General features: G+C 45.2%; 1 protein-coding gene across 1 annotated transcript in view; it reads left to right on the top strand.

Annotated features, from left to right (window-relative positions):
• The window catches only part of LOC124037766 (cytosolic carboxypeptidase 6-like), a 489,347-nt gene that overhangs the window by 444,203 nt on the left and 22,442 nt on the right, over positions 1–22,702 (top strand). The window contains exons 9-10 of the mRNA XM_046352789.1: positions 6,179–6,293; positions 16,309–16,420. Of these exons, the coding sequence (XP_046208745.1) occupies positions 6,179–6,293; positions 16,309–16,420 (227 nt within the window). The remainder of the gene's footprint in view (positions 1–6,178; positions 6,294–16,308; positions 16,421–22,702) is intronic.

The following is a 22,702-nucleotide window of genomic DNA, read 5'->3' as shown; positions in this document are numbered from 1 at the left end:
AAGGTATGTCTCTATCTCCACCCATCTGTCAAGGGAGGTCTCTGTCTCCATCCATCTGGCAAGGTATGTCTCTATCTCCACCCATCTGTCAAGGGAGGTCTCTGTCTCCACCCATCTGTCAAGATAGGTCTCTGTCTCCACCCATCTGGCAAGGTATGTCTCTATCTCCACCCATCTGTCAAGATAGGTCTCTGTCCACACATCTATCAAATGTATTCTCTATCTCCACCAATCTGTCAAGATAGGTCTTCTGTCTCCAACCATCTGGCAAGGTATGTCTCTATCTCCACCCATCTGTCAAGATAGGTCTTCTGTCTCCACCCATCTGGCAAGGTAGGTCTTCTGTCTCCACCCATCTGTCAAGATAGGTCTTCTGTCTCCAACCATCTGGCAAGGTATGTCTCTATCTCCACCCATCTGTCAAGATAGGTCTTCTGTCTCCACCCATCTGTCAAGGTTGGTCTCTATCTCCACCCATCTGTCAAGGGAGGTCTCTGTCTCCATTCATCTGGCAAGGTATGTCTCTATCTCCACCCATCTGTCAAGGGAGGTCTCTGTCTCCACCCATCTGTCAAGATAGGTCTCTGTCTCCACCCATCTGGCAAGGTATGTCTCTATCTCCACCCATCTGTCAAGGGAGGTCTCTGTGTCCACCCATCTGTCAAGATAGGTCTCTGTCTCCACCCATCTGGCAAGATAGGTCTCTATCTCCACCTATCTGTCGAGGGAGGTCTCTGTCTCCACCCATCTGTCAAGATAGGTCTCTGTCTCCACCCATCTGGCAAGGTATGTCTCTATCTCCACCCATCTGTCAAGGGAGGTCTCTGTGTCCACCCATCTGTCAAGATAGGTCTCTGTCTCCACCCATCTGGCAAGGTTGGTCTCTGTCTCCACCCATCTGGCAAGGTATGTCTCTATCTCCACCCATCTGTCAAGGGAGGTCTCTGTCTCCACCCATCTGTCAAGATAACTGTCTCTGTCTTCACCCATCTGTCAAGGTTGGTCTCTGTCTCCACCCATCTGGCAAGGTTGTTCTCTGTCTCCACCCATCTGGCAAGGTATGTCTCTATCTCCACCCATCTGTCAAGGGAGGTCTCTGTCTCCATCCATCGGTCAAGATAGGTCTCTGTCTCCACCCATCTGGCAAGGGAGGTCTCTGTGTCCACCCATCTGTCAAGATGGGTCTCTGTCTCCACCCATCTGGCAAGGTATGTCTCTATCTCCACCAATCTGTGTCTCCACCCATCTGTCAAGATAGGTCTCTATCTCCACCCATCTGTCAAGGTTGGTCTCTATCTCCACCCATCTGTCAAGGGAGGTCTCTGTCTCCACCCATCTTTCAAGGTATTCTCTATCTCCACCCATCTGTCAAGATAGGTCTCTGTCCACACATCTATCAAATGTATTCTCTATCTCCACCAATCTGTCAAGATAGGTCTTCTGTCTCCACCCATCTGTCAAGGGAGGTCTCTGTCTCCACCCATCTGTCAAGATAGGTCTCTGTCTTCACCCATCTGTCAAGGTTGGTCTCTGTCTCCACCCATCTGGCAAGGTTGGTCTCTGTCTCCACCCATCTGGCAAGGTATGTCTCTATCTCCACCCATCTGTCAAGGGAGGTCTCTGTTTCCACCCATCTGTCAAGATAGGTCTCTGTCTTCACCCATCTGTCAAGGGAGGTCTCTGTCTCCATCCATCGGTCAAGATAGGTCTCTGTCTCCACCCATCTGGCAAGGTTGGTCTCTGTCTCCACCCATCTGGCAAGGTATGTCTCTATCTCCACCCATCTGTCAAGATAGGTCTCTGTCTCCACCCATCTGTCAAGATAGGTCTCTGTCTTCACCCATCTGTCAAGGTTGGTCTCTGTCTCCACCTATCTGGCAAGGTATGTCTCTATCTCCACCCATCTGACAAGATACAGTAGGCCTCTATCTCCACCCATCTGTCAAGATAGGTCTCTGTCTCCACCCATCTTTCAAGGTATTCTCTATCTCCACCCATCTGTCAAGATAGGTCTCTGTCCACACATCTATCAAATGTATTCTCTATCTCCACCAATCTGTCAAGATAGGTCTTCTGTCTCCACCCATCTGTCAAGGGAGGTCTCTGTCTCCACCCATCTGTCAAGATAGGTCTCTGTCTCCACCCATCTGGCAAGGTATGTCTCTATCTCCACCCATCTGTCAAGGGAGGTCTCTGTCTCCACCCATCTGGCAAGGTTGGTCTCTGTCTCCACCCATCTGGCAAGGTATGTCTCTATCTCCACCCATCTGTCAAGGGAGGTCTCTGTCTCCACCCATCTGTCAAGATAGGTCTCTGTCTTCACCCATCTGTCAAGAGAGGTCTCTGTCTCCACCCATCTGTCAAGATAGGTCTCTGTCTCCACCCATCTGGCAAGGTATGTCTCTATCTCCACCCATCTGTCAAGGGAGGTCTCTGTCTCCATCCATCTGGCAAGGTATGTCTCTATCTCCACCCATCTGTCAAGGGAGGTCTCTGTCTCCACCCATCTGTCAAGATAGGTCTCTGTCTCCACCCATCTGGCAAGGTATGTCTCTATCTCCACCCATCTGTCAAGATAGGTCTCTGTCCACACATCTATCAAATGTATTCTCTATCTCCACCAATCTGTCAAGATAGGTCTTCTGTCTCCAACCATCTGGCAAGGTATGTCTCTATCTCCACCCATCTGTCAAGATAGGTCTTCTGTCTCCACCCATCTGGCAAGGTAGGTCTTCTGTCTCCACCCATCTGTCAAGATAGGTCTTCTGTCTCCAACCATCTGGCAAGGTATGTCTCTATCTCCACCCATCTGTCAAGATAGGTCTTCTGTCTCCACCCATCTGTCAAGGTTGGTCTCTATCTCCACCCATCTGTCAAGGGAGGTCTCTGTCTCCATTCATCTGGCAAGGTATGTCTCTATCTCCACCCATCTGTCAAGGGAGGTCTCTGTCTCCACCCATCTGTCAAGATAGGTCTCTGTCTCCACCCATCTGGCAAGGTATGTCTCTATCTCCACCCATCTGTCAAGGGAGGTCTCTGTGTCCACCCATCTGTCAAGATAGGTCTCTGTCTCCACCCATCTGGCAAGATAGGTCTCTATCTCCACCTATCTGTCGAGGGAGGTCTCTGTCTCCACCCATCTGTCAAGATAGGTCTCTGTCTCCACCCATCTGGCAAGGTATGTCTCTATCTCCACCCATCTGTCAAGGGAGGTCTCTGTGTCCACCCATCTGTCAAGATAGGTCTCTGTCTCCACCCATCTGGCAAGGTTGGTCTCTGTCTCCACCCATCTGGCAAGGTATGTCTCTATCTCCACCCATCTGTCAAGGGAGGTCTCTGTCTCCACCCATCTGTCAAGATAACTGTCTCTGTCTTCACCCATCTGTCAAGGTTGGTCTCTGTCTCCACCCATCTGGCAAGGTTGTTCTCTGTCTCCACCCATCTGGCAAGGTATGTCTCTATCTCCACCCATCTGTCAAGGGAGGTCTCTGTCTCCATCCATCGGTCAAGATAGGTCTCTGTCTCCACCCATCTGGCAAGGGAGGTCTCTGTGTCCACCCATCTGTCAAGATGGGTCTCTGTCTCCACCCATCTGGCAAGGTATGTCTCTATCTCCACCAATCTGTGTCTCCACCCATCTGTCAAGATAGGTCTCTATCTCCACCCATCTGTCAAGGTTGGTCTCTATCTCCACCCATCTGTCAAGGGAGGTCTCTGTGTCCACCCATCTGTCAAGATAGGTCTCTGTCTCCACCCATCTGGCAAGGTATGTCTCTATCTCCACCAATCTGTGTCTCCACCCATCTGTCAAGATAGGTCTCTATCTCCACCCATCTGTCAAGGTTGGTCTCTGTCTCCACCCATCTGGCAAGGTATGTCTCTATCTCCACCCATCTGTCAAGGGACGTCTCTGTCTTCACCCATCTGTCAAGGTTGGTCTCTATCTCCACCCATCCTTCAAGGTTGGTCTCTATCTCCACCCATCTGTCAAGGTACGTCTCTGTCTTCACCCATCTGTCAAGGTTGGTCTCTGTCTCCACCCATCTGTCAAGGTTGGTCTCTGTCTCCACCCATCTGTCAAGATAGGTCTCTGTCTTCACCCATCTGTCAAGATAGGTCTCTGTCTTCACCCATCTGTCAAGGTTGGTCTCTGTCTCCACCCATCTGTCAAGGTTGGTCTCTGTCTCCACCCATCTGTCAAGGTTGGTCTCTGTCTCCACCCATCTGTCAAGGTTGGTCTCTGTCTCCACCCATCTGTCAAGGTTGGTCTCTGTCTCCACCCATCTGGCAAGGTATGTCTCTATCTCCACCCATCTGTCAAGGTTGGTCTCTGTCTCTACCCATCTGGCAAGGTATGTCTCTATCTCCACCCATCTGTCAAGGTTGGTCTCTGTCTTCACCCATCTGGCAAGGTAGGTCTCTGTCTCCACCCATCTTTCAAGGTATTCTCCAACTCCACCCATCTGTCAAGGCAGGTCTCTGTCTCCACCCATCTGTCAAGATAGGTCTCTGTCTCCACCCATCTTTCAAGGTATTCTCCAACTCCACCCATCTGTCAAGGCAGGTCTCTGTTATCTGTCTCCACCCATCTGGCAAGGGAGGTCTCTGTCTCCACCCATCTGTCAAGGTAGGTCTCTGCCTCCACCCATCTGTCAAGGTTGGTCTCTGTCTCCACACATCTGTCAAGGTCGGTCTCTGTCTCCACCCATCTGTCAATGTAGGTCTCTGTCTCCACCCGTCTGGCAAGGTAGGTCTCTGTCTCCATGCATCTGTCAAGGTCGGTCTCTGTCTTCACCCGTCTGTAAATGATGTAGGTCTCTGTCTCCACCTGTATGGCAAGGTAGGTCTCTGTCTCCATGGATCTGTCACGGTAGGTTTCTCTCTGCTCTATACACCTCCCTAATAATCATGCGCACACACACGCACACACACACACACACAAACACAAAGACACATACAGCCCAGGTGGAGCATCTCACAAGCAGTTTATCAAGTTCTCATAGAATTACAGGGAAATAAATGGAAAAAGAAGCAGATGATTAAAACAAATCCTTGGCTTCCACTCACACCTCCCTTAACGTGTCTGCCATTTTTCAGGCTTTCATTAAGATAGGCTCTTCAGGTGAGAAATACTTGTTTCATTGACAAGTAACTGAACTCCTGCAGGGTTTCTCTCCTCAACATAAAGGACATCTGAAGTGCAGCCAGAGTGAGTTACAGTTAATAAGATGTCTTGTCTTGGGTCTTCTTTACTTTCCCATTGTTGAAAATCGAGTGTAAGAAACAGTGGAAAAACACCCAGTTGGTGTCGTAGCGTTTGGTCACCACGTAGCTCTGAGAGCAGACAGTGAGTGCACTTAGCTCAATGTGACTTTGAGCTCCACTTAGGACCAACCCCTACTCCGACACGCAGATGTGCATGAAATCATTTCAGGAAGTCCGAGCAATTAGACGGTACACTCTGTGGCCTGTACCTGTATCCCACGCTCTTTCTCTCCTCCTGCCTGCCACATTGACTCAATTAGAGAGCTTGTTATGCCTCCATTAGTGGTAACGAGCACGACAGAGTGGGGCGGGCGGCTGGAATAGGAGGGAGGGAGGGAGGGAGGCAGGGAGGGGTACCCAGTGCTGGCTGCCGGCCCTCTCTGCCTCTTATTTACCTGTCAATTATCCTGCTTCAGTCCAGGGCTGTGGAGGGCTTTTCAGTGGCCGGCACTGTTTACATGTCTCAATGCTATCTCTCTCTGTCTCGCTCTCTTTTTCAATCTCCCTCTCTCTCTCTCGTTGGCTGTCTCTGTGTCTCATCTGTGGCAGATAGCGTTATCTCCCTCACTCAGTGTTTGAGGCCCTGTGGGCTAATCAGGTCCTCTGCCCTGTCTGTTTTTATCCCACTGTCAGCTCTATTCAATTTGTATCGATTTTGGAGGGATGTCTCAGGTTTCCCCTCTGATTTTTATAATGCTCCCTTTTGTCCTTCTCTTTTTGTTTCTCAAAACTCAATTAACTGGGGCCTTGGGTTTTCTTTTCAAGTCAATTTTACTGGGAGTGTGTGTGAGGATGTGTGTGCATATTTGTGTGAATGAAATAGAATAGCTTTGAGAGTGATTCTCTCCAGCCATACAGTAGAGTGAATCTGGAGGGCTCAATAACCCTGACAGTGTCCTTTGTGTTGCTTTAGGAGTGATTGACTTCCTGGTCAGCCAGCACCCTGTAGCCGTAATCCTGCGTGACCATGTGATCTTTAAGATTGTACCCATGCTCAACCCTGACGGGGTCTACTTAGGCAACTACAGGTAAGCTCAACCATCAATATATGAAATTCCCCTTTCTTCGTGGACAAAAAGAGCAGTTCAGTTGTAATTTCCATCCTGTTGTTTGAGGTCTACTGAAAAGTTGTACTTTTGATGGATTCCGCTAGAGATTTCTGACTAGACTGCAGCACATTGCTAGTGCTAAAGAGAGATGCTGTGATGATGTGTTTGGTAACACCCACTGTGGATGTCCCCTACCAGATGATTTATTGGCCGCTAGATGCATGTGTGGGAATAGCAGGCTGGGCTGCCGGCCCTCTCATCTTCTATTTCTCCCTCTGCCTCCAAAGCGCCATCCCTGGAATATGAACTGCTGGCGTTCCTATTCTGCTGTCTCTTTTCTCCTCCGTTGACAGTTCAACTCATTGTAATTGCTGCAGTAGTCCAGGCTGTTGCAGGTACTCTAAATCAAATCACCTCTTATTCCCCACTGCTAGTTCTCAATCCAATCATGCGCGCAAAGATACTCACACACACACACACACACACACACACACACACACACACACACACACACACACACACACACACACACACACACACACACACACACACACACACACACACACACACACACACACACACACACACACACACACACACACACACACACACACACACACACACACACACACACACACACACACACACACACACACACACACACACACACGCACATCTTTCTGTCTCTATTCTTGCGTAAGATATATCTTGCCTCTGCAAACTGTATGCCCTTGCAATACTGTGTCTCCTATGCTGAGCTGTGTGTGTTTCCTGAGGCCATACACTCCATCCTTTGTTTAGCGTTGAGACACAGGCTCCATGGGCATCATTTCCACCTCCCTCTCCATAATTGTCTTTTACTTAATGGGGTGGACATGAGGAATACAAATGCACTGAGATGATAGTGCTTCCACTGAACATGTGTTTGTGGCCGCCATCTACTGGCCGCTCCCCCCCACTGCGCTGAGTCTGTCAATTGTAGATCAAGTTTGCTCTCTGGCAATGATGAGGTTAGACACATCTTGTTTCTAATCGTTCCGTTTTAAAGGCTGTTTTCATCAACTCTGGAAAATGATGCAGTCGGCCTGGCTGAATGGTGTGTGTGTGTATGTGTGTCTTTGCGCGCATGATTGGATTGAGAACTAGCAGTGGGGAATAAGAGGTGATTTGATTTAGAGTACCTGCAACAGCCTGGACTACTGCAGCAATTACATTGAGTTGAACTGTCAACGGAGGAGAAAAGAGACAGCAGAATAGGAACGCCAGCAGTTCATATTCCAGGGATGGCGCTTTGGAGGCAGAGGGAGAAATAGAAGATGACTCCTCACCCACACTACGTCCAGGCACCACATCACCCCTGTCATCCGTGAACTCCACTGGCTTCCTGTCTCCCAATGCAATGATTACAAGATCCCTCCCCCCCACACACACATACTAGCAAAGAAATACACTACTAAGACACTCCTCTCTTCACCATACTGAAATGGGTTCGTGTCCAGATACCTAACCCTCCCCTCCCCATACACTGATACATCACACTCTTTCTCTTCTTTGAGCCCAACCCTCACTTTATTCGTTTTTGTTTAGTTTGACGTTTTGTTTGGACTTTTTTTGCTTTTGTTTTCATTTCTACAATTGTTAAGCGACTCTGGGTTCTTGAAAGCAATGTATAAGTCCCATGTATAATTATTATTATTATTGGCTCCATGTTAATAGGATGTCAATTAGAGTGTCTCTTTCTACCCCTACCAGTGAGGCCTAATTGGCCTTTCTGTGGGCTCAGCACAGCATCTGTAGCGGGATCGAACAGATGCGTGCAGGGAACAGAATCAATCACTGCTGACCACAGATTACTATCTCAGGCATGCACAGTGACATTGACACACAGACACAGGCCCCCGTGAAAGTCATGGATACTGAGCAGCAGCAGCTGAATAGCCCAGAGTCCTTTCTTCCACAGCCACTCTGACTAGAGGTCCTGGCATTAGCTGCTCTTTGACTGGTGTCCAATAATTAGCTCCACTACATGGCCAAAAATATGTGGACAACTGCTGTCGAACATCTCTTCCAAAATCATGGGCAAAAAAATAAAATGGAGTTGGTTTCCCCTTTGCTGCTATAACAGCCTCCACTCCCCCGGAAGGCTTTCCACTAGATATTGGAACATTGCTGTGGGTACTTGCTTCCATTCAGCCACAAGAGCATCAGTGAGGTCAGGCACTGATGTTGGGCGATTAGGCCTGGCTCTCAGTCGGCGTTCAAATTCATCCCAAAGGTGTTTTTTTTGGTATTGGTATTTTATTAGGATCCCCATTAGCTGTTGCAAAAGCAGCAGCTACTCTTCCTGGGGTCTACACAAAACATAAAACATAATACAGAATGATATAATGCAGAACATCATTAGACAAGAACAGCTCAAGGACAGAACAACATACATTTGATTTAAAGGCACACGTAGCCTACATATCAATGCATACACACAAACTATCTAGATCAAATAGGGGAGAGGTGTTGTGTCGTGAGGTGTTGCTTTATCTGTTTTTTGAAACCAGGTTTGCTGTTTATTTGAGCAATATGAGATGGAAGGAAGTTCCATGCAATAAGGACTCTATATAATACTGTACGCTGCAACTCTTTGTTAAGGGTTTCAGTGATTTCATTAGCTGTGGTTGCTGATGCGTATATGGTTGAATCATCAGCATACATGGACAAACATGCTTTGTTTAATGCCAGTGGCAGGTCATTGGTAAAAATAGAAAGAGTAGAGGGCCTAAAGAGCTTACCAGAGGTACACCACACTTTATATGTTTGACATTAGAGTAGCTTCCATTAAAGAAAACACTTTGAGTTCTATTAGATAGATAGATAGATAGATAGATAGATAGATAGATAGATAGATAGATAGATAGATAGATAGATAGATAGATAGATAGATAGATAGATAGATAGATAGATAGATAGATCTGAATCCACGATATGGCAGAGGTTGAAAAGCCATAGCACATAAGTTTTTTCAACAACAGGTTATAGTCAATGATAGCAAAGGCTGCACTGAAATCTAACAGTACATCTCCCACAATCATCTTATTATCAATTTATTTCAACCAATCATCAGTCATTTGTGTCAGTGCACTACATGTTGATTGCCCTTCTCTTTAAGCATGCTTAAAGTCTGTTGTTAATTTGTTTACAGGGAAATCGCATTGTATTTGGTCAAACACAATTTGTTTGGTAAGAGCTGGCAGCAAGCTTATAGGTCTCTGTTAGAATCAGTAAAGGCCGCTTTACCACTCTCGGGTAGCGGAATTACTTTGGCTTCCCTCCAGGCCTGAGAACAAAGACTTTCCTCTAGGCTCAGATTAAAAACATGACAGATAGGGGTGGCTATAGAGTCAGCTACTATCCTCAGTAGCTTTCCGTCTAAGTTGTCAATGCCAGGAGGTTTATCATTATTTATCGATAACAAACATTTTTCCACCTCTCCCACACTAACTTTATAAAATTCAAACTTGCAATGCTTTTCTTTCATCATTTGTTTTTTTATGCATTAATACAATTGCTCACTGATCGTTGTTGGCATTTCCTGCCTAAGTTATCCCACGTTGCCAATTAAATAATAATTTAAATAATTGGCCATACAAATGGTTTTGTGATGAATCGGCCATCTGATTCGATAAAAGATGGAGATGAATTTGTCTTTCTGCACATAATTAAATTTAAAGTCATCAAAAAGTAATTTCATTGATCTTGGCTTCATAATAAAATGTGTTCTTCTTTTTGTTGAGTTTAGTCACATAATTTCTCAATTTGCAGTAAGTCAGCCAGTCAGATGTGCAGCCAGCCAATTTATTAGCCACTCCTTTTGGCCCATCTCTTTCAACCATACAGTTTTTCAATTCCTCGTCAATCCATGGAGCCTTAACAGTTCTAACAGTCAGTTTCTTAACAGGTGCATGTTTATCAATAATTGGAAGAAGCAATTTCATAAATTCATCAAGTGCAGCATCTGTATGCTCCTCATTAATCACATCAGACCAACAAATATTTTTTAGCATCATCCACATAAGAGTCACAGTAAATCTTTTGTATGATCTCTTATACACTATTTTAGTTCCAGCTGTTGGAACTTTGGCTTTCCTGGATACAGCCACTGTACTGTGAACACTGCATCCAATGGGTGCGGATACAGCTTTAGAACTAAGTTCTACAGTATTAGTAAAAATGTGATCGATACATGTGGATGATCTTGTTCCTGTAGTGTTTGTAAACACCTTGGTAGGGTTGATTAATAACCTGAACCAGATTACAGTCACTGGTTACAGCAAGAAGATTCCTCTTGAGTGGACAGTTTGATGAAAACCTGTCAATATTCAGGTTCCCAAAGTAGACCTCTCTGTTTACATCACATACACTATCAAGCATTTCATACATTATTTAGATACTGACTGTTAGCACGTGATGGTCTATGGCAACACCCCAAAAGAAAAGGCTTTAGATGTGCCAAGTGAAGCTGCAACCACAACTCTTCAATAACACTTGACATAAGATCTTCTCTAAGCATTACAGGGATATGGCTCTGAATATATACAGCAACACCTCTCCCATAAGCATTTCTGTCTCCTCTATAGACGTTATATCCTTGTATTGCTACTGATGTATCATTAAATAAATAATCTAAGTGAGTCTCAGAAATGGCTAATATATGAATGTTATCTGATGTTAGCAAGTTATTGATTTCATGAATCTTATTTCTCAGGCTACATACAGTGGGGCAAAAAAGTATTTAGTCAGCCACCAATTGTGCACGTTCTCCCACTTAAAAAGATGAGAGAGGCCTGTAATTTTCCTCATAGGTACACTTCAACTATGACAGACAAAATGAGATAAAAAATCCAGAAAATCACATTATAGGATTTTTAATGAATTTATTTGAAAATTTTGGTGGAAAATAAGTATTTGGTCAATAACAAAAGTTTATCTCAATACTTTGTTATATAACCTTTGTTGGCAATGACAGAGGTCAAACGTTTTCTGTAAGTCTTCACAAGGTTTTCACACACTGTTGCTGGTATTTTGGCTCATTCCTCCATGCAGATCTCCTCTAGAGCAGTGATGTTTTGGGGCTGTTGCTGGGCAACACGGACTTTCAACTCCCTCCAAAGATTTTCTATGGGGTTGAGATCTGGAGACTGGCTAGGCCACTCCAGGACTTTGAAATGCTTCTTACGAAGCCACTCCTTCGTTGCCCGGGCGGTGTGTTTGGGATCATTGTCATGCTGAAAGACCCAGCCACATTTCATCTTCAATGCCCTTGCTGATGGAAGGAGGTTTTCACTCGTGATCTCACAATACATGGCCCCATTAATTCTTTCCTTTACACGGATCAGTCGTCTTGGTCCATTTGCAGAAAAACAGCCCCAAAGCATGATGTTTCCACCCCCATGCTTCAAAGTAGGTATGGTGTTCTTTGGATGCAACTCAGCATTCTTTGTCCTCCAAACACGACGAGTTGAATTTTAACCAAAAGTTATATTTTGGTTTCATCTGACCATATGACATTCTCCAAATCTCCTTCTGGATCATCCAAATGCTCTCTAGCAAACTTCAGACGGGCCTGGACATGTACTGGCTTAAGCAGGAGGACACTTCTGGCACTGCAGGATTTGAATCCCTGGCGGCGTAGTGTGTTACTGATGGTAGGCTTTGTTACTTTGGTCCCAACTCTCTGCAGGTCATTCACTAGGTCCCCCCATGTGGTTCTGGGATTTTTGCTCACCATTCTTGTGATCATTTTGACCCCACGGGGTGAGATCTTGCGTGGAGCCCCAGATCGAGGGAGATTATCAGTGGTCTTGTATGTCTTCCATTTCCTAATAATTGCTCCCACAGTTGATTTCTTCAAACCAAGTTGCTTACCTATTGCAGATTCAGTCTTCCCAGCCTGGTGCAGGTCTACAATTTTGTTTCTGGTGTCCTTTGACAGCTCTTTGGTCTTGGCCATAGTGGAGTTTGGACTGTGACTGTTTGAGGTTGTGAACAGGGGTCTTTTATACTGATAACAAGTTCAAACAGGTGCCATTAATACAGGTAACAAGTGGAGAACAGAGGAGCCTCTTAAAGAAGAAATTACAGGTCTGTGAGAGCCAGAAATCTTGCTTGTTTGTAGGTGACCAAATACTTATTTTCCACCATAATTTGCAAGTAAATTCATTAAAAAACCTCAAATGTGATTTTCTGGATTTTTTTTCTCATTTTGTCTGTCATAGTTGAAGTGTACCTATGATGAAAATTACAGGCCTCTCTCATCTTTTTAAGTGGGAGAACTTGCACAATTGGTGGCTGACTAAATACTTTTTTGCCCCACTGTATATTAATATGATCTATTTTCAGCTCTTTCCTGGGTAGCTTATCAGAGATATACTGAAAAGAGCCAAAAAAGCAAGAGAGAAATATATACATTCAGCAGTGTAACAACTGTCTTCGGGTGAAAGAGAGGAGGACCAAGATGCAGTGTGAATATCATCCATTTTTAATGGGAATACTTAAACAATGAACAAAAACAACAAACCAACATAAATGAACGAAGACGACACAGTCCCATAACGTGAACACTAACCACTTGCACACTGGAACAGGAACAATCACCCACAAAATACCCAAAGAATATGGCTGCCTAAATATGGTTCCCAGTCAGAGACAACGACAGACAGCTGCCTCTAATTGAGAACCAATCTAGGCAACCATAGACTTATAAAAACACCTAGATAGGAAATACCCCCATAAACATACAAAACCACTAGACAAAATCACATACATCACCCATATCACACCCTGACCTAACCAAAATAACAAAGAAAACAAAGAATACTAAGGCAAGGGTGTGACAAGCAGTCCATTAATCAATTGGTGTGTGTGTGTGTGTGTGTGTGTGTGTGTGTGTGTGTGTGTGTGTGTGTGTGTGTGTGTGTGTGTGTGTGTGTGTGTGTGTGTGTGTGTGTGTGTGTGTGTGTGTGTGTGTGTGTGTGTGTGTGTGTGTGTGTGTGTGTGTGTGTGTGTGTGTGTGTGTGTGTGCGTGTGTGTGTGTTTGTGATGCGGGGTTGAAGCTACGAACACATAGGTCATCCCTTCCCAGCTTCTGGGAGGGAGGGTGGACAATGAGCCTGTCACCCCCAAAGCCAATTCTTCCTATGGCCACCTCTCCTTCCAGTTCTCTGCTGCCATTGACTGGAACGAACTACAAAAATCTCTGAAACTGGAAACACTAAACTCCTTCACTAGCTTTAAGCACCAGCTGTCAGAGCAGCTCACAGATTACTGCACCTGTACATAGCCCATTTATAATTTAGCCCAAACAACTACCTCTTCCCCTACTGTATTTATTTATTTATTTTGCACCTTTGCACCCCATTATTTCTATTTCTACTTTGCACATTCTTACACTACAAATCTACCATTCCAATGTTTTACTTGCTATACAGTATTTACTTCTCCACCATGGCCTTTTTTTGCCTTTATCTCCCTTATCTCACCTCATTTGCTCACATTGTATATAGACTTATTTTTATACTGTATTATTGACTGTATGTTTGTTTTACTCCATGTGTAACCTCTGTGTTGTTGTATGTGTCGAACTGCTTTGCTTTATTTTGGCCAGGTCGCAATTGTAAATAATAACTTGTTCTCAACTTGCCTACCTAGTTAAATAAAGGTTAAATAAAAAAATTAAAAAATAACGGATGTAAGCAATGTCCCCATGCACTCTGGCAGCTTTCATGTCTGGGATCAGTTACTTTCCTCTTCTGGCGCACAGCTTCAGGATAGTCCTCATTAAGGAAGATATACGTTCCTCTCAAGTTCTTGGCTCTTTCCAGAACAGCTACCTCATCCTTGAACCTCAGGAACTTGACCACTATCGGGCTTAGGCCTATCACCTGGGCCGGTGGTGGTTTTACCAGTCCTGTGGGCACGCTCCACCTCAATCGTCCTGTGGTCCATCTTCAATTTCTCAGAGATCATTTCCCTCACTTTGTTCTCAGATTCCATCCAGGTCTCATGTGCAGATTCTGCAATTCCGTCCACAACCATGTTGTTCCTCTTTGATTGTCCCTCGAGACTGATTTATCTGTCATTGTTAGCATGGATTCACACACACAACTGATGTCCTCTCTCAATGACTTACAGATTGCTGGCATCTTGCCGTTCTCCTGTTTCAACTCATTGAGCTGACCCCGGGAGAACTGCAAACTGTTCTTCAGGTCCTGGACCTCTCTGGTTAGGTCATCCATACTTTTATTAGTAGAATCCACCAGTATTTGGACAAAACACTTGAAGCTATTTTCTTGTTGTTGTAACAACTGCTTGTAGATCTAGTTTAAAATATCCTTCGCATGTGACAGAGAGACACCACTGTCCTCAACCGTACTCTCGCCGGCTTTGGTCTTTGTCATGGTAGCTAGCAACGTATGTTAGGCTGTTACTCCTCTCAGTTCCAGACAGGGCAGGTCACGGGGAAAATTGAAAACAACAAACAGCAGGGATCTAGACAGCCACAAACCCGGGAAAATCTGCGGTCCCAGGCACAGTGGCTAACCGCATCGCGGGCTGTGTTCAAGAAAACCCCGCTAGCTTGATATGCAGCTAGCTAGCAGCGAAGCCAAATAGCTCCTCAGACCCATCCTTGGTCGACAGGATAACTGGAAAGAGACAAGCAGTCCCAGCAACTGATGCCAACTGCGTCGCGGGATCCAAACTAAGAAGCTAGCTAGCTACCAAGAACTTTCCAATAACAAACTTTTCAAACCGAGCTCGTCCTCGTTCAACAGGAGTTGAGGTCAGGGCCCTGCAGGCCAGACATTTTTTTTTTTTTTTTTAACCTTTAGTTAACTCGACAAGTCAGTTAAGAACAAATTATTATTTACTATGACAGCCTACCCCAACCAAACCCGGATGACGCTGGGCCAATTGTGCTCCGTCCTATGGGACTCCCAATCACGGCAAGATGTGATACAGCCTGGAATCGAACCAGTGACTGTAGTGACGCCTGTTGAACTGAGATGCAGTGCCTTAGACCACTGCCCCACTCTGAAGCCCTAATGTAAGTTCTTCCACACCGATCTTGACAAACCATTTCTGTATGGACCTCGCTTTGTGTATGGGGGCATTGTCATGCTGAAACAGGAAAGGGCCTTCCCCAAACTGTTGCCACAAACTTGGAAGCACAGAATTGTCTACAATGTAATTGTATGCTGTATCATTATGATTTCCCTTCGCTGAAACTAAGGGGCCCAGCATGAACCATGAAAAACAGCCCCAGACCATTATTCCTCCTCCACCAAACTTTACAGTTGGATTGGTACAGGTAGCGTTCTCATGGCATCCGCCAAACCCAAATTAGTCCATCTGGATTGCCAGATGGTGAAGCGCGATTCATCACTCCAGAGAACGCGTTCCCACTGTTCCAGAGTCCAATGGCGGCAAGCTTTACATCGCTCCAGCCGACGCTTGGCATTGCACCTGGTGATCTTAGGTTTGTGTGCTGTTGCTCAGCCATGGAAACCCATTTCACGAAGCTCCCGACAAAAAGTTATTGTGCTGACGTTGCTTCCAGCTCTAGCAGGGCAGAAATGATACCAACTGACTTGTTGGAAAGGTGGCATCCTATGACGGTGCCATGTTGAAAGTCACAGAGCACATCAGTACGGGCAATTCTACTGCCTATGTTTGTCTATGGAGATTGCATGGCTATGTGCTGGATTTTATATACCTGTCAGCAACGTGTGTGGCTGAAATAGCCAAGTCCACTAATTTGAAGGGGTGTCCATATACTTCTGGCCATGTAGTGTATGTGCAGATTGATTCTTGTAGAACAATCAGGTAGTTAAAGCTAATTGACTGTTTAGTGAAAATCTGAAAGAAAAAATTGATTGCTGATTGAATGAATTAGTGTTGTAGGTATCTGAAAATATTAAACTCATGTATGTATGGTCATTTCCAGGTGCTCTCTTATGGGTTTTGATCTGAACCGTCACTGGCAGGAGCCGTCCCCCTGGGTCCACCCCACCCTCCACGCCGTCAAACAGCTCATTGTCCAGCTCAGCCAAGACGCAGTGAGTCCCAATCTCCAACCTGCTTCTAACATCTGTATTACACACTTTATACAGTAGTATGGGCTGTGCATTCTTCACCTTGAAGCACACAACATACAACCTTTTCAGAGTCAAGAATGGGCTGAAATTCCACAGAGATCCTAGCTCTACACTGGGTGGACAAAACATTAAGAACGCCCACTCTTTCCATGACATATATTGACCAGGTGAATCCAGGTTAAAGCTATGATCCCTTATTTATGTCACTTGTTAAATCTACTTCAATCAGTGTAGATAAAAGGGAGGAGGCGGTTAAAGAAGGACTTTTAAGTCTTAAGACAATTGAGACATGGATTGTGTGTGTGTGCCATTGAGGGTGAATGGGACAAAAGATTTAAGTATCTATGAATGAGGTATGGTAGTAGGTGCCAGGCATACCAGTTTGTGTCAAGAACTACAACGATGCTGGGTTTTTCACTCTTAACAGTTTCCCATGTGTATAAAGAACGGCGCACCACCCAAAGGACATCTAACTTGACACGACTGTGGGAAACATTGGAGTCAACATGGGCCAGCCTCCCTGTAGAATGCTTTTGACACCCTGTAGAGTCCATGCCCTGACGAATTGAGTCTGTTCCGAGGGCAAACAAGGGGGTTCAACTCAGTATTAGGAAGGTTCTTCATGTTTTATACACTCCGTATATAAAACACCTGAGTTGAGGTTTGAACTCTGTTCTGAACTCTATTTCCAGTTTAGTGCTTCGTTCACTCCTGTGGAACTGAAGAAAGGTGCTTTGGGATTGATACTCAGCAGCTCTCTGTAACGTGTACTGTAGGTCTCTGGGACATTAGATTGTACTGAGGTGCCGGTGTCTGTTGTGAACTCTATATTCAGCTTGCACTTTCTTTCTTAGAGGACCGGGCCCTTGTGTTTTTTTTCCCCTTCATGTTAATTATAAGTGGAAACGCAGGTTGTTAGATTACTGAAGGTCAGAGTCTGTCCTGGGAATCGTCTGCCCTTTCTTACACTTTCTAATCCTGATAAGACCAGGGCGTTCTGCTGAGCAAAGGGGCGCGCCCCTCAGTTTAACCTTTTCCCCTAGCACTGACACGCTGATCGATGGGCTCCTTCATGGCAGAGTGATCCACTCATGTCCCTCACACTTCTGCAAACTACACACTCACATCAAAACACACACCACACACAAGTACATACTGTAGTTACCCTCTCTCTCTCGCTCTCTTTCTCTCTGACTCTTTCTCTGACACAACCACACAGCACCATTTGCATTCACTCTCATACTCACGCACATACACTACTGGTCAAAAGTTTTCGAACACCTACTCATTCAAGGGTTTCTCTTTATTTTTACTATTTTCTACATTGTAGAATAATTGCGAAGACATCAGAACTATGAAATAAGACATACGGAATCATGCAGTAAGCAAAAAAGTGCAGTTGCAAAAACCACCAAGCGCTATGATGAAACTGGCTCTCATGAGGACCGCCACAGGAAAGGAAGAACCAGAGTTACCTCTGCTGCAGAGGATACGTTCATTAGAGTTACCAGCCTCAGAAATAAATAAATGCTTCACAAAGTTCCAGTAACAGACACATCTCAACATCAACTGTTCAGAGGAGACTGCGTGAATCAGGCCTTCATGGTCGAATTGCTGCAAAGAAACCACTACTAAAGGACACCAATAAGAAGAAGAGACTTGCTTGGACCAAGAAACATGAGCAATGGACATTAGACCGGTGGAAATCTGTCCTTTGGTCTGGAGTCCAAATTAGACATTTTTGGTTCCAGCCACTGTGTCTTTGTGAGACACGGTGTGGGTAAACGGATGACCTCCGCATGTGTATTTCCAACCGTAAAGCATGGAGGAGGAATTAAGGTGTGGGGGTGCTTTGCTGGTGAAACTGTCTGTGATTTATTTCAGAATTCAAGCCACACTTAACCAACATGGCTAGAACATCATTCTGCAGTGATAGGCCATCCCATCTGGTTTAAGCTTAGTAGGACTATAATTTGTTTTTCAAAAGGACAATGGCCCAACACACCTCCAGGCTGTATAAGGGCTATTTGACCAAAAAGGAGAATGATGGAGGCCTGCATCAGATGACCTGGCCTCAAGCTAATTGAGATGGTTTGGGATGAGTCGGACCACAGAGTGAAGGAAAAGCAGCCAATAAGTGCTCACCAACAAGTGCTCACCATATGTGGGAGCACTTTCAAGACTGTTGGAAAAGCATTCCAGGTGAAGCTGGTTGAGAGAATGCCAAGAGTGCACAAAGCTGTCATCAAGGCAAAGGGTGGCTATTTGAGAATCTCAAACATAACAAATATTTTGATTTGTTTAAGACTTTTTGGGTTACTACATTTATTTAACCTTTCTTTAACTAGGCAAGTCAGTTAAGAACACATTCTTATTTTCAATGATGGCCTAGGAACAGTGGGTTAACTGCACCTTGTCAGCTTGGGGATTTAAACTTGCTACCTTCCGGCTACTAGTCTAAAGCTCTAACCACTAGGCTACCCTGCCGCCCCAAGAACCAGAGTTACATGGGTCCATATGTGTTATTTCATAGTTTTGATGACTTCACTATTATTCTACATTGTAGAAAATAGTCCAAATAAAGAAAAACCCTTGAATGAGTAGGTGTTCTAAAACTTTTAACCGGTAGTGTCTCACTTCAATGCACTCTAACTCCAATAGAGAACATGCGCATGTAGCTCAGTGCAGAGCCACGGACTGCGAAAGAGAGCCTCTGCCTGCCTGCTACCCACAAGTGTAATTATGATTCCACTGGCAGATCCAGTGACTGGAAGGACAACTCTCATTAAGCTCTCCACCCCTTCACCACCTCACAGTGTCTTAACCCCCCAGCACCCTCAGCAATACATCCATCCATACAGTACAATCCCAACTAGGGCCGTGTGCCCACATCAGCCCCACTCTCACCTAACCCATCCTCTGCCCTGACTGTGGCCGACTGGCCCTGTCAGAGGAGAATCCTGGGCTGCCTCTCTCCAGCTAATCACATCAGACACAGCACTCAGATTTGGGGCTTCCACATGCCAGTCCCAGTGCCAGTTCTATGGCCAGGGGCCTGGCCCTCCATCCACTGCTGTCTCACACTGTGCATATCCACTAATGAGGCTACAAGGCCACGGTCTGAGGACAACAGGAGGAGATCAGTGCCGGGCTAACATGCTACTCTTTATTTGTCCGCTTCCCTCTAGCTGGCAGATGGTTGCAGACGCAGAGGATTCCAAGCTGTCACTGGCCATTTGACTCTTGAAGAATGTCAAACCGAAGCCATTTCTCTAGCTTTAGGAAAGGGCTCAGTGACAGTCAGACTGCAACAGCATTTATTTAATCCCTTTTAGTTACATTGAAGTCTTGTTTTTTATTTTGGAAAATGTATAATTGTATCTCTGTTTCATTAGAGAAAGATCCCTCCTTTTTTGATCATCTCTAAAGAAGCCATTTATCTAAGCTTGATTGACAAAGATTTATTTTCATTAAATACAGATTTGAATTGCTTCTTAGCAAAGCTGTCAACTTAAATCCTTATTAGCTCTGAAAGCCATCTGAATGTAAGGACATATGCATAGTTGTATAAAATCCTGTCATTTCACATCCACAGCTGTGCATTGGTCAAAAGCAAAAATGTCACAGAGTCAGTGATGCAAGAAAATCTATCTGTGAAGAGTGAAGAAACAACTGGACCCATCTCCTAACTAATGCAATGCTTTCCCAGCCCATTTATCAAAGGAGAATAATCATTATTTTTGATTGGCTGATTACTCAGAACATTCATCATAGTGAATGTATCCCCACCAATCTGATAGCGCCATTTTGGATCATTTGTTAAGGATGACAAAAGGGCCAGTATTGCTATGGTTCATTTCTGACCTTTTTAATATTACAAAATTAATTGTATGTCTGAAACAAATGTATTTGGTCCTGTCATGCCTGCTAGATGGAAAATTGCACCTTGAACCCCCCCCCCCCCGCCCCTCCTCCTCCTGGCTCTACTTTCTTTTCCTTTTTCCTGTGGGGAGTCTTTGTCTGCTGTGTTCAGGGCGCTTGGGGACAATGCTATTTTCGTCTGTCTGTTGAGATGTCCTCTGGTGTCATCGGCCCATTTCTTATCCATTTCAGAGATTTACGGCCAATTTGTCGCCATCATTACTCCCCCCTTTTCAATTCCTTAACCGCCTATTCCAGTTTGAAGCAGAACTGTCTGGCTCTCACAGGCAAAGAACAAGAAAATGTCACTGCAGAGGAAGCCATTTGGGGTGTCTCTCTAGTTTCGTGCTGTTTGTACTAAAGATGCTTTGGTGACACAATGGGGGCATAGATCCACCAAACAGACCCAGGGTGTGTGAGAGGTTGGGAGGTGGATAGATGGAGTAACAGACTTTCCTGGCACACAGGGCTTCCAGACAGATGCAGCTGCTTACGAAGCATTAACAGCCCTGTTGCAGAGTGCTTTCTGAGTGCCCGTTCAGCTTGATTACAAGTCACCTCTGTGTTAAAAAGGAACAAATACGTCCATCAATCAGTCTGTGGCAGAGAGAGAATGAGGGGCTTGAGCGCTGCCATGTCTGTTCCCTCTCTGTATCCCACTGGGATCCACCCACCGAATGCACAGTATCCCTCATAACTCTGCTCCCCAGTCATACACGGATACTTCTAGGTTTTACTCTAAATGTATAAACACTCTACGTGCCCTGGATGTTGGGAGTACCAGCTGTATGTTAATAATGTTAGCAGAGAGGAAACGTTTGATGCAGTAAGCTCCACTGAACCTAGCAATACCTCTTTTAGAGGTATTGCTGATGCTAAGGGCTTTGTGAGAGAATCTGCCTTTAGTCTGTAATCCTGCTTAACCCCCCCCCCCCCCCCCCCCCCTAAAAAAAAATCTGTGTTAAGATAAGCCAAACCGTTTATGGCCCAGACTAATTAATATGTAGCAGATAAGTACTTGTCTGACAAAATTAATTTGACCTTCCCCATTAAACTAAACTGGAGCAACCCCAGTTCAGATCAAGTTGAGTCCTTATCCTTCTATTGAGTTGTAGGATCTGCTACCTAACAAGCTGGTCTCTCTCTCTCCCTCTCTCTCCCTCTCTCTCCCTCTCTCGCTCTCTCTCTCTCTCTGAGACATTTAATTTGTAAAGCCTCTACACTCAGATTGTCTTTTGACTTTCCTTCTCTACATTTCTTAATTGCCTCTAATTGCTTGATTACAATTTCAAATGAACAATTCTCTAGGTCAAAGTGGGTTGGTAATTAAACAATCAATCACTGTTCCAGCCTCACAGTCCTGTCTGCCTGTGATTGACATCACATTAGGAGACTGTTATGCTAACTCTCAGTTGACATTGTGGGCTGGATTGAACTTCACTGTATCATTGTTCTTCCATTGCCCTTGAGATATTAAGGGGAATCACCACTTAGGGGCAAGTGACTCCTTGTTTGGAGACTGGGAGATGCTGTTGGTGATTCACTTTGGCTTCCCAGCTTGAATCTTTCGTATAATTCTGGAGTAAACCGCTGGAGTGTGGCCATTTAAACCACCCAATGCTGTGCGAACATTTCATTTGGATTCTTAATTGACATTGTTAACAGAGCAAAGCAGTCGAGCCAAGCTATACTTTACGTTGCAGAAGCTTGGTACCAGAGAAAATGATGCCATTTCATGCAGTACTCCATCATTTAAGCTGTACTTTAACAGGGGGAAGGGTCATTTTACGTGTGTGCAAAAAATCCCACTAGGTGGTTCCGAAGTCCCAACACCCTCCACACCCTCCTCCCTTTACCTGGGTGAGCGTTGCCGATTAGAGGGCTTTCTGCCTCTAGCAGACACTGGGAAGTGGGAACTCCTTCAACTGCCTGATGGAGCTGCCTTAATGGCGGCTGTGTTTTGCTTTCTTTTTCCCTTTTTTGTTGTTTCCCGCTCTTCCTCTCGGTCTCAATCGATCTGCCTGCCAGAGGCTGCTGCCGGCCCACTCCCAGCCACAATATTTCACAGCCAGCCATCAGAGCAGCTGACAGCACCGCGCTTGCCAGGAAATTGCTTTGGCTGTGAGCAGAATTTCAAGCATTGCGTCGCCCTCTCCCCCCTCCTTTTCCTCTCCTTCTCCATCCCTCCCCACCGCCTGACGACCCCCGGGAACTGAGATACGCTCTGGAATGTGTAATGAGAGGAGAAGGAGAGAGAGAGGGAAGAAAGAATGAAAGAAAAATAAATATGGAGTGAAAGGAGGCTGTGCTGGGCTGTGCTGG

The sequence above is a fragment of the Oncorhynchus gorbuscha genome, linkage group LG06 (assembly GCF_021184085.1).
Source record: "Oncorhynchus gorbuscha isolate QuinsamMale2020 ecotype Even-year linkage group LG06, OgorEven_v1.0, whole genome shotgun sequence".
NCBI classification, from domain to species: Eukaryota; Metazoa; Chordata; class Actinopteri; order Salmoniformes; family Salmonidae; genus Oncorhynchus; species Oncorhynchus gorbuscha.
This window is presented reverse-complemented; position numbering and strand designations above follow the sequence as displayed.